Below are 14,843 nucleotides of genomic sequence, written 5' to 3'. Positions count from 1 at the left end.
TCTCTCCACAGTTACTCACCTGTTGATGATATCCTGCTCGTCAGTCCTTCCTACTTAAGCAGTCCAGTCCAGATGATCTCTGCCTTTGCCTTGGTCACATCTCTAGAGACGCTCTCCTGTGTTCCTGTTAAACACTTGCTTGGCTGACATTCCTTCTGACTCCAGATCCTGCTTGCTGTTCTACTACGCTCATCTCTGGCTCCCTGACGTTTTGGCTTGTTGACTATCTGTTCCGGTTCCTGAACTCTGGCTATGTTTTGACTACGTTTACTCTGTTTACTTTTTTTATTATTATTATTATTATTATTATTATTATTATTATTATTAAACAAGTGTGATTTAACTGTTCTTCTGTCTCAGTCTGACTCATGATTTCTGACAGAGTCTTGATCATGAGTCAGATCACATATGTAGAGGAAAGAGAGTCTTGATCATCAGTCAGATCACATATGTAGAGGAAAGAGAGTCTTGATCATCAGTCAGATCACATATGTAGAGGAAAGAGAGTCTTGATCATCAGTCAGATCACATATGTAGAGGAGAGAGAGTCTTGATCATCAGTCAGATCACATATGTAGACGAGAGAGAGTCTTGATCATCAGTCAGATCACATATGTAGAGGAGAGAGAGTCTTGATCATCAGTCAGATCACATATGTAGACGAGAGAGAGTCTTGATCATCAGTCAGATCACATACCATATTTTTCGCTCCATAAGACACACTTGACCATAAGACGCACCTAGGTTTTAGAGGAGGAAAACAAGAAAAAAAAATTCTGAACCAAATGGTGTACTCAAATATTTACAAGTTTCCATGAAATGCAGCCTGACCAGTGCCAATTAAAGAGGAAGTAAAGGCAATAAAAAAAAAAAAAAATGCAACCTGCAAGTCAAAGGCATAATGAGCTAGTATGCATAGCATACTAGCTCATTATGAATAACTGACCTGAGAGCGAAGCCCTCGAATCGGTCCTCCGTCTTCATCTTCGCCGCCGCCATGTATCCCGGAGTGACTTCCGGGTCTCGCTGCTCCGGCGCTGTGATTCGCCGGAGCCACAGTGACGTCACTCCCGCGCATGCACACGGGAGCTGATACGAAAGGGAAAACGCAGTGATCTGCGGCCTGCCCAGTGCGCCTGCGCGCCGCTGTCTACGGCGCATGCGCCATAGACAGCAGTGCCTGTCTTTTTGTAAATATCTCCTAAACCGTGTAGGTTTAGGAGATATTTCTTGGACCTACAGGTAAGCCTTCATCTAGGCTTACCTGTAGGTCAAAGTGGCTTGTAAGGGTTTACAACCACTTCAAATGCAGCCTTACCGGTGCAAATTAAATGCAGCCTGACCAGTGCCAATTAAATGCAGCCTTACCGGTGCCAATTAAATGCAGCCTTACCGGTGCAAATTAAATGCAGCCTTACCGGTGCAAATTAAATGCAGCCTTACCGGTGCCAATTAAATGCAGCCTTACCGGTGCAAATTAAATGCAGCCTTACCGGTGCAAATTAAATGCAGCCTTACCGGTGCCAATTAAATGCAGCCTTACCGGTGCAAATTAAATGCAGCCTTACCGGTGCAAATTAAATGCAGCCTTACCGGTGCCAATTAAATGCAGCCTTACCGGTGCCAATTAAATGCAGCCTTACCGGTGCCAATTAAATGCAGCCTTACCGGTGCCAATTAAATGCAGCCTTACCGGTGCCAATTAAATGCAGCCTTACCGGTGCCAATTAAATGCAGCCTTACCGGTGCAAATTAAATGCAGCCTTACCGGTGCAAATTAAATGCAGCCTTACCAGTCCCAATTAAATGCAGCCTTACCAGTGCCAATTTAATGCAGCCTTACCGGTGCAAATTAAATGCAGCCTTACCGGTGCAAATTAAATGCAGCCTTACCAGTGCCAATTAAATGCAGCCTTACCGGTGCCAATTAAATGCAGCCTTACCGGTGCCAATTAAATGCAGCCTTACCGGTGCAAATTAAATGCAGCCTTACCGGTGCAAATTAAATGCAGCCTTACCAGTGCCAATTAAATGCAGCCTTACCGGTGCAAATTAAATGCAGCCTTACCAGTCCCAATTAAATGCAGCCTTACTAGTGCCAATTTAATGCAGCCTTACCGGTGCAAATTAAATGCAGCCTGACCAGTGCCAATTAAATGCAGCCTTACCGGTGCAAATTAAATGCAGCCTTACCGGTGCCAATTAAATGCAGCCTTACCGGTGCAAATTAAATGCAGCCTTACCGGTGCAAATTAAATGCAGCCTGACCAGTCCCAATTAAATGCAGCCTTACCAGTGCCAATTTAATGCAGCCTTACCGGTGCAAATTAAATGCAGCCTGACCAGTGCCAATTAAATGCAGCCTTACCGGTGCAAATTAAATGCAGCCTTACCGGTGCAAATTAAATCCAGCCTGACCAGTGCCAATTAAATGCAGCCTGACCGGTGCAAATTAAATGCAGCCTAAGGCCGCGTACACACGGGCGGACTGTTCGCCCAACCTTGTCCGCTGAACAGTGTTTGGGCGGACAGTCCGCTCGTGTGTGGGCTTTCAGCGGACAGTTTCAGCGGACAGTTGGACGGACAAAGTCTTTCGGAAATTCCGAAAAACTGTCCGCTGAAACTGTGTTTGAGCGAACAGTCCGCCTGTGTGTGGGCTTGTCCGCTGTACTTTCGAAATGAGCGGACTGTTCCCGCTCGGAAAGTCCGCCCATTTCGAGCGCGTGTACAGGTAGGCGGGGCCCGCGAAGGAGACGTCGCGGGCTCCGCCGCCTGGAATGGGCTTAAAGGGGAACCCCAACGCCGAAAAAAATCGGCGTGGGGGTTCCCCCCAAGTCCACACCAGACCCTTGTCCGAGCACGCTACCCGGCCGGCCAGGAAAGGGGGGCGAGCGAGCGCGCCCCCCCTCCTGAGCCGTACCAGGCCGCGTGCCCTCAACATGGGGGGTGCCTTGGGGAAGGGGGGGCCGCGCGGCCCCCCCACCCCAAAGCACCTTGTCCCCATGTTGATGAGGACAAGGGCCTCTTCCCGACAACCCTGGCCGTTGGTTGTCGGGGTCTGCGGGCGGGGGGCTTATCGGAATCCGGGAGCCCCCTTTAAGAAGGGGGCCCCCGGATACCGGCCCCCCACCCTATGTGAATGAGTATGGGGTACAATGTACCCCTACCCATTCACCTGTGAAATAAAGTACAATAAAAAACACAACACAGAGAAAAAATATTTTATTGCACAGCTCCGGGGGTCTTCGGGGGTCTTCTCGCCGGACTCCTCCGCTATGTGTGTGTAGCTCTTTTGCTAGCGGAGGAGTCCGGCTTTCTTCCTCCCCGCCGCCGGCCTCTTCTCCCGACTTCGGGGGTCTTGTCCCCCTCTTCGGTTCTTCTGCCGGGCCACCGCGCCTGGTCCGGTGGCCCGGTCTTCTGTCGCCGTCTTCCGTCGCCGCCTTCGGTTCTTCTGCCGGGCCACCGCGCCTTCTTGTAGCTCTTTTACAGGCGGTGGCCCGGTCTTCTGTCGCCGCTGTCGTCGCCGCCGCCGCCGCCTTCCGTTCTTGTTCTTCTTCTTGTTCTTCTTCTCCTGGAGATGTTGACTCGACGATCTCTCCGGCCGGAATGCCAGGGACACGCTCCGCTGCCACTTATATAGTGACAATGGGGCGGTGTCACATGGTATATGTCACATGGGTTGGTCACATGGGTTGATGTCACATGGGGACTATGACATCGTAAGGGGGCGGGGTCACCATGTGACCAACCCATGTGACATATACCATGTGACACCGCCCCATTGTCACTATATAAGTGACCGCACAGCGCGGCTCTGGCATTCCGGCCGGAGAGATCGTCGAGTCAACATCTCCAGGAGAAGAAGAACAAGAAGAAGAACAAGAACGGAAGGCGGCGGCGGCGGCGGCGGCGACGACAGCGGCGACAGAAGACCGGGCCACCGCCTGTAAAAGAGCTACAAGAAGGCGCGGTGGCCCGGCAGAAGAACCGAAGGCGGCGACGGAAGACGGCGACAGAAGACCGGGCCACCGGACCAGGCGCGGTGGCCCGGCAGAAGAACCGAAGAGGGGGACAAGACCCCCGAAGTCGGGAGAAGAGGCCGGCGGCGGGGAGGAAGAAAGCCGGACTCCTCCGCTAGCAAAAGAGCTACACACACATAGCGGAGGAGTCCGGCGAGAAGACCCCCGAAGACCCCCGGAGCTGTGCAATAAAATATTTTTTCTCTGTGTTGTGTTTTTTATTGTACTTTATTTCACAGGTGAATGGGTAGGGGTACATTGTACCCCATACTCATTCACATAGGGTGGGGGGCCGGTATCCGGGGGCCCCCTTCTTAAAGGGGGCTCCCGGATTCCGATAAGCCCCCCGCCCGCAGACCCCGACAACCAACGGCCAGGGTTGTCGGGAAGAGGCCCTTGTCCTCATCAACATGGGGACAAGGTGCTTTGGGGTGGGGGGGCCGCGCGGCCCCCCCTTCCCCAAGGCACACCCCATGTTGAGGGCACGCGGCCTGGTACGGCTCAGGAGGGGGGGGCGCGCTCGCTCGCCCCCCTTTCCTGGCCGGCCGGGTAGCGTGCTCGGACAAGGGTCTGGTGTGGACTTGGGGGGAACCCCCACGCCGATTTTTTTCGGCGTTGGGGTTCCCCTTTAAGCCCATTCCAGGCGGCGGAGCCCGCGACGTCTCCTTCGCGGGCCCCGCCTACCTGTACACGCGCTCGAAATGGGCGGATTTGCCTCCGCCTTACGTGGGCGAGTCCGTTCATTTCAAAAGTTGAGCGAACTGTTTGCCCAACCTTGTTCGTCAAACAGTCCGCTCGTGTGTGGGCAAGTCCGCTCATGCAAATTTTGAGCGGACTGTTTGATGAAACTGTTTGCCGAACAAGGTTGGGCGAACAGTCCGCCCGTGTGTACGCGGCCTTACCGGTGCAAATTAAATGCAGCCTTACCGGTGCAAATTAAATGCAGCCTGACCAGTGCCAATTAAATGCAGCCTTACCGGTGCAAATTAAATGCAGCCTTACCGGTGCAAATTAAATCCAGCCTGACCAGTGCCAATTAAATGCAGCCTTACCGGTGCAAATTAAATGCAGCCTTACCGGTGCAAATTAAATCCAGCCTTACCGGTGCAAATTAAATCCAGCCTGACCAGTGCCAATTAAATGCAGCCTGACCGGTGCAAATGAAATGCAGCCTTACCGGTGCAAATTAAATGCAGCCTTACCAGTGCCCACGAAATGCAGCCTGACCTGTGCCAATGACTCCTGGACCCTGGTCCTGTTGTGGCCTGCTGGTCTGACTCCTCTCCTCTTCTCTTCTGCACGTTGCGGGTGGGCACTGATTACCGAGGGACTGGAAGAGACTTGGACTTGGGGTGAGGCAGCGACCAATGCGGGTACACCATAGGTTTGCAGCAGTAGGTGAGCAGACCCAGTGTGCGGAGCAACACATAATGACGTTGTGTGGGCTTGCCTCCACGCACTGGGCCTGCTCACCTGCTGCAAAGCTTCCTGGGCTTCTTCTACCCGGGCCGGGCCCCCTTCCCTTGCTATATAATCATCATGTGTGCTACTGGGGGGTATGTAACACGGTGGCAACGGTGACGGGGGGGGGGTGGCCTGGTCATTATTTGCTCCATAAGACGCAGAGACATTTTCCCCCATCTTTTGGGGGGGACAAAGTGCGTCTTATGGAGCAAAAAATAGGGTATGTAAAGGAGAGAGAGAGTATTGATCATCGGTCAGATCACATGTATAAAGGAGAGAGAGAGTATTGATCATCGGTCAGATCACATATATAAAGGCCTGTGCAATGCTTAGACCAGTTGGGGCTTGAGGACCTTGAACAGAACTTCTGAGAAAACCTTTTATATATACAGTAAGTAGCAGCGATCTCAGATTATTAGTGGTCTTTTATCTGACAACTCCGATTTGCAAAGGTTGAATCTGTAGAAATGTTCTTATGTTGTCTTGGGTAATACACATGATATGATATCAGAAAACCAAAAACTGAACATCTGTTTTCCTTCTATCTGCAGGTTCTTTACCCAAATGGGTAGTGAATAAATCGTCACAGTTTTTGGCTCCAAAGGTAAGTGAGTGCGATTTTGGTAAAGACCCACTTCGGGAAAATTAAACTAAAATGTCCCCTTGTACCCCTAGCTGCAATAATCTCGCAAACTGCCCCCTTGGCAGTAGTTCCGTTTTGCCTCTAGATGTCCTCGTTCTTCTGGGCTGAATGACACCCATCAATCAGGTCTCAAGTCCTGCGGGAACGCATGGGAACGGAGTTCCTGTACTTTCTCCACAGCAGGAACGCAGTTCCCTTTAGTGGGACTGGCCTTTGAACAGAGGCGGGCTGAGCTGGGAGTGCAGTCTGCTGCGCTGCATTCCGGGATTTGAAGTCCGGACCGTGCTCAAGTTCCTGGTGGTGGTGGGTGGAGACTGGAGAGAACTGAGCAGCGCAGGAGGAAACTACAACTCCCGAGTCCCAAACACCGGCTGTGAGTGTCCCGGTGTATTGGCAAACCTCGTAGAATCGGCATGCCTGGTGTGTGATGTCACAGGTGTGCCCCATTCCACTCTGCTTCCCAATTCCTCCTCCTTCACCCCGCTGCCGCACACATTTCCACTACTACCGATACCACCTAAGGGGCCACCGCTGCCACCTCATGGTCAATGAAGGAACAGCACCGCACCGCTGTCAGCTCATCACCTCGCTGACAGGTCAGTTGAGATCTCACCAGCCCCCACTCTTCCAGGAACTGGAAATCACTGGGGGGGGGGGGGGTGAAGGGGGCAGAGGACATTACTGGGGGGGGAGGTGAGGGGGCAGAGGACATTACTGGGGGGGAGGTGAAGGGGGCAGAGGACATTACTGGGGGGGAGGTAAAGGGGGGCAGAGGACATTACTGGGGGGGAGGTAAAGGGGGGCAGAGGACATTACTGGGGGGGAGGTGAAGGGGGGCAGAGGACATTACTGGGGGGGAGGTAAAGGGGGGCAGAGGACATTACTGGGGGGAGGTGAGGGGGGGCAGAGGACATTACTGGGGGGGAGGTGAAGGGGGGCAGAGGACATTACTTGGGCGGTGAAGGAGGCAAAAGACATAACTGGGAGGGGGAGTGAAGGGAGGCAGAGAATGTTACTGGGGGGGGGGGTGAAGGGGACAGAGGACATTACTGGGGGGGGGGGGGGGAGTGAAGGATACAGAGAACACTGGGGGCAGAGTGAAGGGGGCAGAGTTCTCGGCATTCCCCTTTACATCAGAGTCTGCAGGATTCCCCCTTACACTGCAAGGGGGAACTCTGCAGACCCTGATGTAAAGGCTATATATACTACATTTTGTATTTTTGAGGTGGGGGATCTTGGGTGAGTTCCCGTACTTTTTTTCCCAGGACCCCTGCCCACCATCATTCAAGTCTGTAGACCAGTGATTCTCAACCAGGGTTCTGTGGAACCCTAGGGGTCCTCCAGAGGTTGCTAGGGGTTCTTTCAGCATTGGGCCATTTCTACCTCTCGGGAAAAGTTCCCACTGACACCATTGATCTTTTTAGCTATCTGTAAGGAGGCAATTCTTCCCAATGACCACAAGTGTAAGGACCATTCTTCCCAATGACCACAAGCGTAAGGACCATTCTTCCCAATGACCACAAGTGTGAGGACCTTTCTTCCTACTGACCATCACACTAATGTATCATGAGTTGTAGATTTCAAATTTTTAGCAGGGGTTCCCCGAGACTGGAGAACTATTTCAAGGGTTCCTCCGTGTTGAAAAGGTTGAGAAAGGCTGCTGTAGACTAAGGACATCAAGTGAGTGCAGAGCATCACGAATCTGCCCACTAAAGAGGTGTCACTAAGTTACCCTTCACTCACAGTGTAATGATACAGACAGTGACATTGATGTCATCATGGCATCTCTGTACATCATTGAGCATTGCCCACCTCTGGAGGAGAAGATTTGGAAGAGACCCAGCGCATCATGTAACAGTGGCACACTGAGGGCCTTCCGGGGGAGGGGGAGGGGGCACCACTGCAAGAGGAATGCTCTGCAGACTTTAATGTAAAAAAGTAGTAAACGTATATTGGTCATAAGATGGTTAGTAAAGTGGTTGTGAACCCATACACACCACTTTTACCTACAGGTAAGCCTATAATAAGGCTTACCTGCAGGTACTGGAAATATCTCCTAAACCTGCATGGTTCAGGAGATATTTACCGTATACGCTAGCGCCAATGTCATCGGCGCATGCCCACTGAAGAAAGGGCACGATCCTGTCGTTTCTAAAGGGCCCATGCCGTGACCTCCAGCTCCCGTGTCCCCGGAAGCTCCCCGGATTCTGAGCTTTGGGGACAGCAGCAGCCCATCAGTGGGCTAAATCTACAACCAGAATGACATCTCTCCCCGCTATGCTTTTCCCACAGTTTCCATTGCTTTGTAGGGGTTACGGAATAACCCCCAAGGCAAAGCATCTTACTACTGCTGCTGCTGCTTACGTGGGCAGAATGTACACTGCTCCAATCATATTGAATGAATAGGAGAGGGTGGCCGGCGGGGATCAGGCCCCCCAGTAAATTACTTTGGCAAGGGGCCCATGATGTTGTTATTAAGATGGCATTGACCATTGTGACAGTGGTCATGTGATGAGGCAGCCCTTTCTGCCTTCCAGGCGTAAAGACCCAGGTAGCAGCGTGCTGGGACAGGGCGGGAAGGAGTTAAAGCTGGTCTCTAGAAAACCTAAAAATCCTCTCTTGCAGCAGGACTGCACCTGTCCTGCAAGGGTTAACTGCTTGTTTATGTCTAGGGGACTTGGTAAAGCACTTTTACCTACATGACCCTCCGCGCCTGCCAAGCACTTTTACCTACCTGACCCTCCAAGCACTTTTACCTACCTGACCCTCCGCTCCTGCCAAGCACTTTTACCTACCTGACCCTCCGCTCCAGCCAAGAACTTTTACCCACCTGACCCTCTGCTCCAGCCAAGCACTTTTACCTACCTGACCCTCTGCTCCAGCCAAGCACTTTTACCTACCTGACCCTCTGCTCCCTCCAAGCACTTTTACCTACCTGACCCTCTGCTCCAGCCAAGAACTTTTACCTACCTGACCCTCTGCTCCAGCCAACCACTTTTACCTACCTGACCATCTGCTCCAGCCAAGAACTTTTACCTACCTGACCCTCCGCTCCTGCCAAGAACTTTTACCTACTTGACCCTCCGCTCCAGCCAAGCACTTTTACCTACCTGACCCTCTGCTCCAGCCAAGAACTTTCTACCTGACCCTCTGCTCCAGCCAAGCACTTTTACCTACCTGACCCTCTGCTCCTGCCAAGAACTTTTACCTACCTGACCCTCCGCTCCTGCCAAGAACTTTTACCTACCTGACCCTCTGCTCCTGCCAAGAACTTTTACCTACCTGACCCTCTGCTCCAGCCAAGAACTTTCTACCTGACCCTCTGCTCCAGCCAAGCACTTTTACCTACCTGACCCTCTGCTCCTGCCAAGAACTTTTACCTACCTGACCCTCCGCTCCTGCCAAGAACTTTTACCTACCTGACCCTCCGCTCCTGCCAAGAACTTTTACCTACCTGACCCTCTGCTCCAGCCAAGAACTTTCTACCTGACCATCTGCTCCAGCCAAGCACTTTTACCTACCTGACCCTCTGCTCCTGCCAAGAACTTTTACCTACCTGACCCTCCGCTCCTGCCAAGAACTTTTACCTACTTGACCCTCTGCTCCTGCCAACAACTTTCTACCTGACCCACTGCTCCTGCCAAGCACTTTTACCTACCTGACCCTCTTCTCCAGCCAAGAACTTTTACCTACCTGACCCTCTTCTCCAGCCAAGAACTTTTACCTACCTGACCCTCTGCTCCTGCCAAGCACTTTAACCTACCTGACCCTCTGCTCCAGCCAAGCACTTTTACCTACCTGACCCTCTGCTTCTGCCAAGCACTTTCACCTACCTGACCCTCTTCTCCAGCCAAGAACTTTTACCTACATGACCCTCTTCTCCAGCCAAGAACTTTTACCTACCTGACCCTCTGCTCCTGCCAAGCACTTTAACCTACCTGACCCTCTGCTCTTGCCAAGCACTTTTACCTACCTGACCCTCTGCTCCAGCCAAGCACTTTTACCTACCTGACCCTCTGCTCCCTCCAAGCACTTTTACCTACCTGACCCTCTGCTTCTGCCAAGCACTTTCACCTACCTGACCCTCTTCTCCAGCGAAGAACTTTTACCTACCTGACCCTCTTCTCCAGCCAAGAACTTTTACCTACCTGACCCTCTTCTCCAGCCAAGAACTTTTACCTACCTGACCCTCTGCTCCTGCCAAGCACTTTAACCTACCTGACCCTCTGCTCTTGCCAAGCACTTTTACCTACCTGACCCTCTGCTCCTGCCAAGCACTTTTACCTACCTGACCCTCCGCTCCAGCCAAGAACTTTTACCTACCTGACCCTCTGCTCCAGCCAAGAACTTTTACCTACCCGACCCTCTGCTCCTGGCAGGTACGTTTTGAGTGTTAATGCATTCCAATTGCCAGAATAAATTAATATTCTGGCCAATGGAATCCATTACCACTCATACCCTTGACATGACTCAACGCACCTAAACCCCTGTGCAATACGTGGCTTTAGGCTTTTTTTTTTATTTTTTATGAGCAGCTTTTCTCCTGCCAAGAGTTCTCAAGTTCAGAGTAGAAAAGTAAATAGCCAGTGTGCATGAGCCATAAAGGTTATTTGCTATTGCCCATCTATGGGGGTGCCATGCGGGTTAAAGGTACCATACTAACTCCATAAAGAAGAGAAAGCAGAGAAGTTGGGTGTCCTCAGAAAAATCTTTCAATGCTTTTCATCTCCACAGGCCATGAAGAAGATGTATAAAGCCTGCTTGAAGTACCCAGACTGGAAAAAGAAACACAATCCCCAGCACAAGCCCTGGCTGTACCCCGAGCAGAGCACCCTGCCCACCATCAGTCTGTCCGAGGTGTCCGTTCAGCACGCCGATTCGCTAGAAAATATCGATGAGAGCGGCGTAGCAGAGACCAAGGATGACCGAGGAGACGCCAGTGATGAAGACAGTGTCAACTGAGAGGCACAGAACCTTTGCCAGACCCTTGGTGGCATTTTTGAGGACCAAAAAAAAAAAAAAAAACAGTGTCTTCGCCCTACGATGTAGGGTTGGCGGAGAAAGACACTGAGGATGGGTGGGGGGTGGGGAGGGTAAAAAAAAATTATTTGGGAAGAAGGTGATTTCTTTTTTTTTTTTTTTTTTACACAAATCTAAAAAGGGTTCTGGCATTTGTTTTGCTCCTTTTCAGTGAACTGTTTAATGACCGAGAACTGTTGCATATAGATTTGGTGATATTGGCCTTCACTAGAGACTGAGCGTCAACTCTTAGGCATCACCCCATGACCAATAGCACTCCATGAGATTGTAATTTAAGTCTATTTTGCTGTCTGAATTTTTTTTTTTTTAAATGTTCTGCACTGCCCAGAGTGAATATTTTTAGTGGTGACTTATGTGGCGCTAATTGTTTTAATGAGGGAGCGTGAGATAGGAGCGGTGAGAGTGGCTCGGTGACGGACTGGACGCCTGAGAGACATCGGAAGTGACAAAGTCAGGTGACATCTTCAGATCTGTTCACCGTAGAGATATTAAAAGATTTTACAACTCATTTCTGCGTGTTTTTATTTTTTTTTTATGTTTTACATTCTTTCTTTTTCTCTTCTTTAATGGATGGAATGCATGAATCAACCCCAAAATACCATACCGTTATATCAGGAGTAGTTTGTACGTTGAGGTTTTAGCCAATTATTTTTAAAATTGTTCTTTATTCTTGGTGGCTAAAAAAAAAATGTTCACAGGTCAGTCATCATGACTGGAGTGGGGAGATGGATGACTAGGGCATACCAGAGGTATTGTCTACTATGCTCCCGTAGACCCAGGGGCGTCGGCAGGGGGTGGCTAGGGGGGGCTGGAACCCCCGAATGGGTTCTCGAAAAGCCCCGAGTCTCGAGAAGGCTCCATTCAATTGTTAGCCCCCGCGCACCGCCGGCCGCTGCCGGGGGACAATCTGATCCGCCAAGTGACCTAGCAGGTCCCGCCTTCTGGAGCTATGATAGACGTCCCACTGGTCCAATGGTGGGACCGCGGGACGTGTGACGTCCATCATAGGCGCTGCAGGCTCCAGAAGGCGGGAATTACAATGCCGCCGCCCCTGCGCCGCACCACATCACTAAGATCCCCGCTCGGTGCTCGGAAAGATCATCATGGCAGCGGAGGAGCGATCGGGTGAGATCTGTCAGTGACTGCGCTGGGGGCGGATGGCAGAGTGAAGAAGATCTCAGTGGTAAGGTCAGTGTATGTTAGGTAGGTGTATGCATGTTAGGTCAGTGTATGTAGGTGAGGTCAGTGTATGTATGTTAGGTACAGGGCCGGGACAAGGGGTGGGCAGGAGGGGTGGCTGCCCCTGGTGCAATGGTTTATTGCAGGGGTAGGGGGCACCCTAACCCTAAGGGAAAGGGGGGTGCAATTTGATGTCTTTGCCCTGGGCCCTGGATGACCTTCTCCCAGCACTGGTTAGGTAGGTGTATGCATGTTAGGTCAGTGTATGTAGGTAAGGTCAGTGTATGTATGTTAGGTGTATGCATGTCCAGTAGGTCAGTGTATGGTAGGTAGGTAGGTGTATGTTAGGTAGGTAGGTGTATGTTAGTTAGGTCAGTGTATGTATGTTAGGTAGGTCAGTGTATGTAGGTGAGGTCAGTGTATGTAGGCGAGGTCAGTGTATGTATGTTAGGTAGGTCAGTGTATGTAGGTGAGGTCAGTGTATGTATGTTAGGTAGGTCAGTGTATGTTAGGTAGGTCAGTGTATGTAGGTGAGGTCAGTGTATGTACATTAGGTCAGTGTATGTACATTAGGTAGGTCAGTGTATGTAGGTGAGGTCAGTGTATGTTAGGTAGGTCAGTGTATGTAGGTGAGGTCAGTGTATGTACATTAGGTAGGTCAGTGTATGTAGGTGAGGTCAGTGTATGTTAGGTAGGTCAGTGTATGTAGGTGAGGTCAGTGTATGTACATTAGGTAGGTCAGTGTATGTAGGTGAGGTCAGTGTATGTTAGGTAGGTCAGTGTATGTAGGTGAGGTCAGTGTATGTAGGTGAGGTCAGTGTATGTAGGTGAGGTCAGTGTATGTAGGTGAGGTCAGTGTATGTTAGGTAGGTCAGTGTATGTAGGTGAGGTCAGTGTATGTTAGGTAGTTCAGTGTATGTACGTTAGGTAGGTCAGTGTATGTAGGTGAGGTCAGTGTATGTAGGTGAGGTCAGTGTATGTAGGTGAGGTCAGTGTATGTATGTTAGGTAGGTCAGTGTATGTAGGTGAGGTCAGTGTATGTATGTTAGGTAGGTCAGTGTATGTAGGTGAGGTCAGTGTATGTATGTTAGGTAGGTCAGTGTATGTAGGTGAGGTCAGTGTATGTATGTTAGGTAGGTGTATGCATGTCGGGTAGGTCAGTGTATGTTAGGTAGGTATATGCATGTCAGGTAGGTCAGTGTATGTATGTTAGGTAGGTCAGTGTATGTACATTAGGTAGGTCAGTGTATGTAGGTGAGGTCAGTGTATGTAGGTGAGGTCAGTGTATGTATGTTAGGTAGGTCAGTGTATGTATGTTAGGTAGGTCAGTGTATGTAGGTGAGGTCAGCGTATGTATGTTAGGTAGGTCAGTGTATGTAGGTGAGGTCAGTGTATGTATGTTAGGTAGGTGTATGCATGTCAGGTAGGTCAGTGTATGTTAGGTAGGTGTATGCATGTCAGGTAGGTCAGTGTATGTTAGGTAGGTGTATGCATGTCAGGTAGGTCAGTGTATGTTAGGTAGGTGTATGCATGTCAGGTAGGTCAGTGTATGTAGGTCATGTAGGTGAGGTCAGTGTAATGGTCAGAGTGTCAGGTAGCTGAGTGGTCAAAATTGATGGGCACTGGTAAGCCCCAGGCAGCAACCAGCAAGTGAGCTTGCCCAGCCAAAAAACCCCGTGCCACGACCACCCTGAACCCCCCCCCCCCCGGTTCCAGCATGGGACTTCGGGCTGAAGCCCCTGGTCTTTTTGCAACCTAGCAACGCCCCTGCCTAGACCACAATAGCCAATATTAACCCCACTTCCCATTTATACCTAAAATGATACAACCGACACGCCTTTATGGAGTGAAAATTGACCTATCGGCCATTTAATAACCATTGACAACATTCCCTAGAACAGAGTATAGAACAATATCAGTATTGAGCCCCTAGGTTGCCGATCCATGGATTCACTACCGAACCAACACAAAAATTGTATCTACGAGACCATTTAAGGACCCTCAGCCACAGAACACCGGCTCCAGGACCATACCAAAATGTGACGTAGACAACCTCCATTTCCACAAATTCCCATCATTCCACTAACTGGGATTAACCACAGGACACCATACCATAGACGGGTTCTTACTCTGATATTACCCAGAGAAATGTATAATGCCTCCAAGGACCCCAACCGCCAGACCACTATGAGCATCTAATAAGATCTCCATCAACAGGGTGGGAAAATGTATTTTTCCATGCGATCCTTCACATTTCCACTCCCCACATACATTGCCCCACCCAAATACCAAGCTGTAGTGTTTCCCGGGCTTACCCCCCCCCCCCCCACCCCACCCTTTTGCCCCCTATGCACGTGTTATATTGTATCACTGTCACTTTTCTGTCATAGATTGATAATACAGAGTTGTAGCTTCTCTTCCTTTATTCCCCTGTGCTCATGTTACATTGTATCATTTACCAGCATGTTCACATGGGAATAGATTACCCCCTTCCTGCT

The 14,843-nt window shown here is 50.5% G+C and overlaps 1 protein-coding gene across 1 annotated transcript in view; it reads left to right on the top strand.

Annotated features, from left to right (window-relative positions):
- STARD10 (StAR related lipid transfer domain containing 10) overlaps nt 1-11,674 on the top strand; it is a 93,871-nt gene extending 82,197 nt beyond the window's left edge. Inside the window, exons 5-6 of the mRNA XM_077451122.1 lie at nt 6,035-6,087; nt 10,861-11,674. Of these exons, the coding sequence (XP_077307248.1) occupies nt 6,035-6,087; nt 10,861-11,088 (281 nt within the window). The 3' untranslated portion in view covers nt 11,089-11,674. The remainder of the gene's footprint in view (nt 1-6,034; nt 6,088-10,860) is intronic.
- Nucleotides 11,675-14,843: the final 3,169 nt, after the last annotated feature.

Source organism: Lithobates pipiens, unplaced genomic scaffold, assembly GCF_037356315.1.
Source record: "Lithobates pipiens isolate NorthernLeopardFrog02 unplaced genomic scaffold, aLitPip1_a1.2 Scaffold_23, whole genome shotgun sequence".
In the NCBI taxonomy this organism is placed as follows: Eukaryota; Metazoa; Chordata; class Amphibia; order Anura; family Ranidae; genus Lithobates; species Lithobates pipiens.
This window is presented reverse-complemented; position numbering and strand designations above follow the sequence as displayed.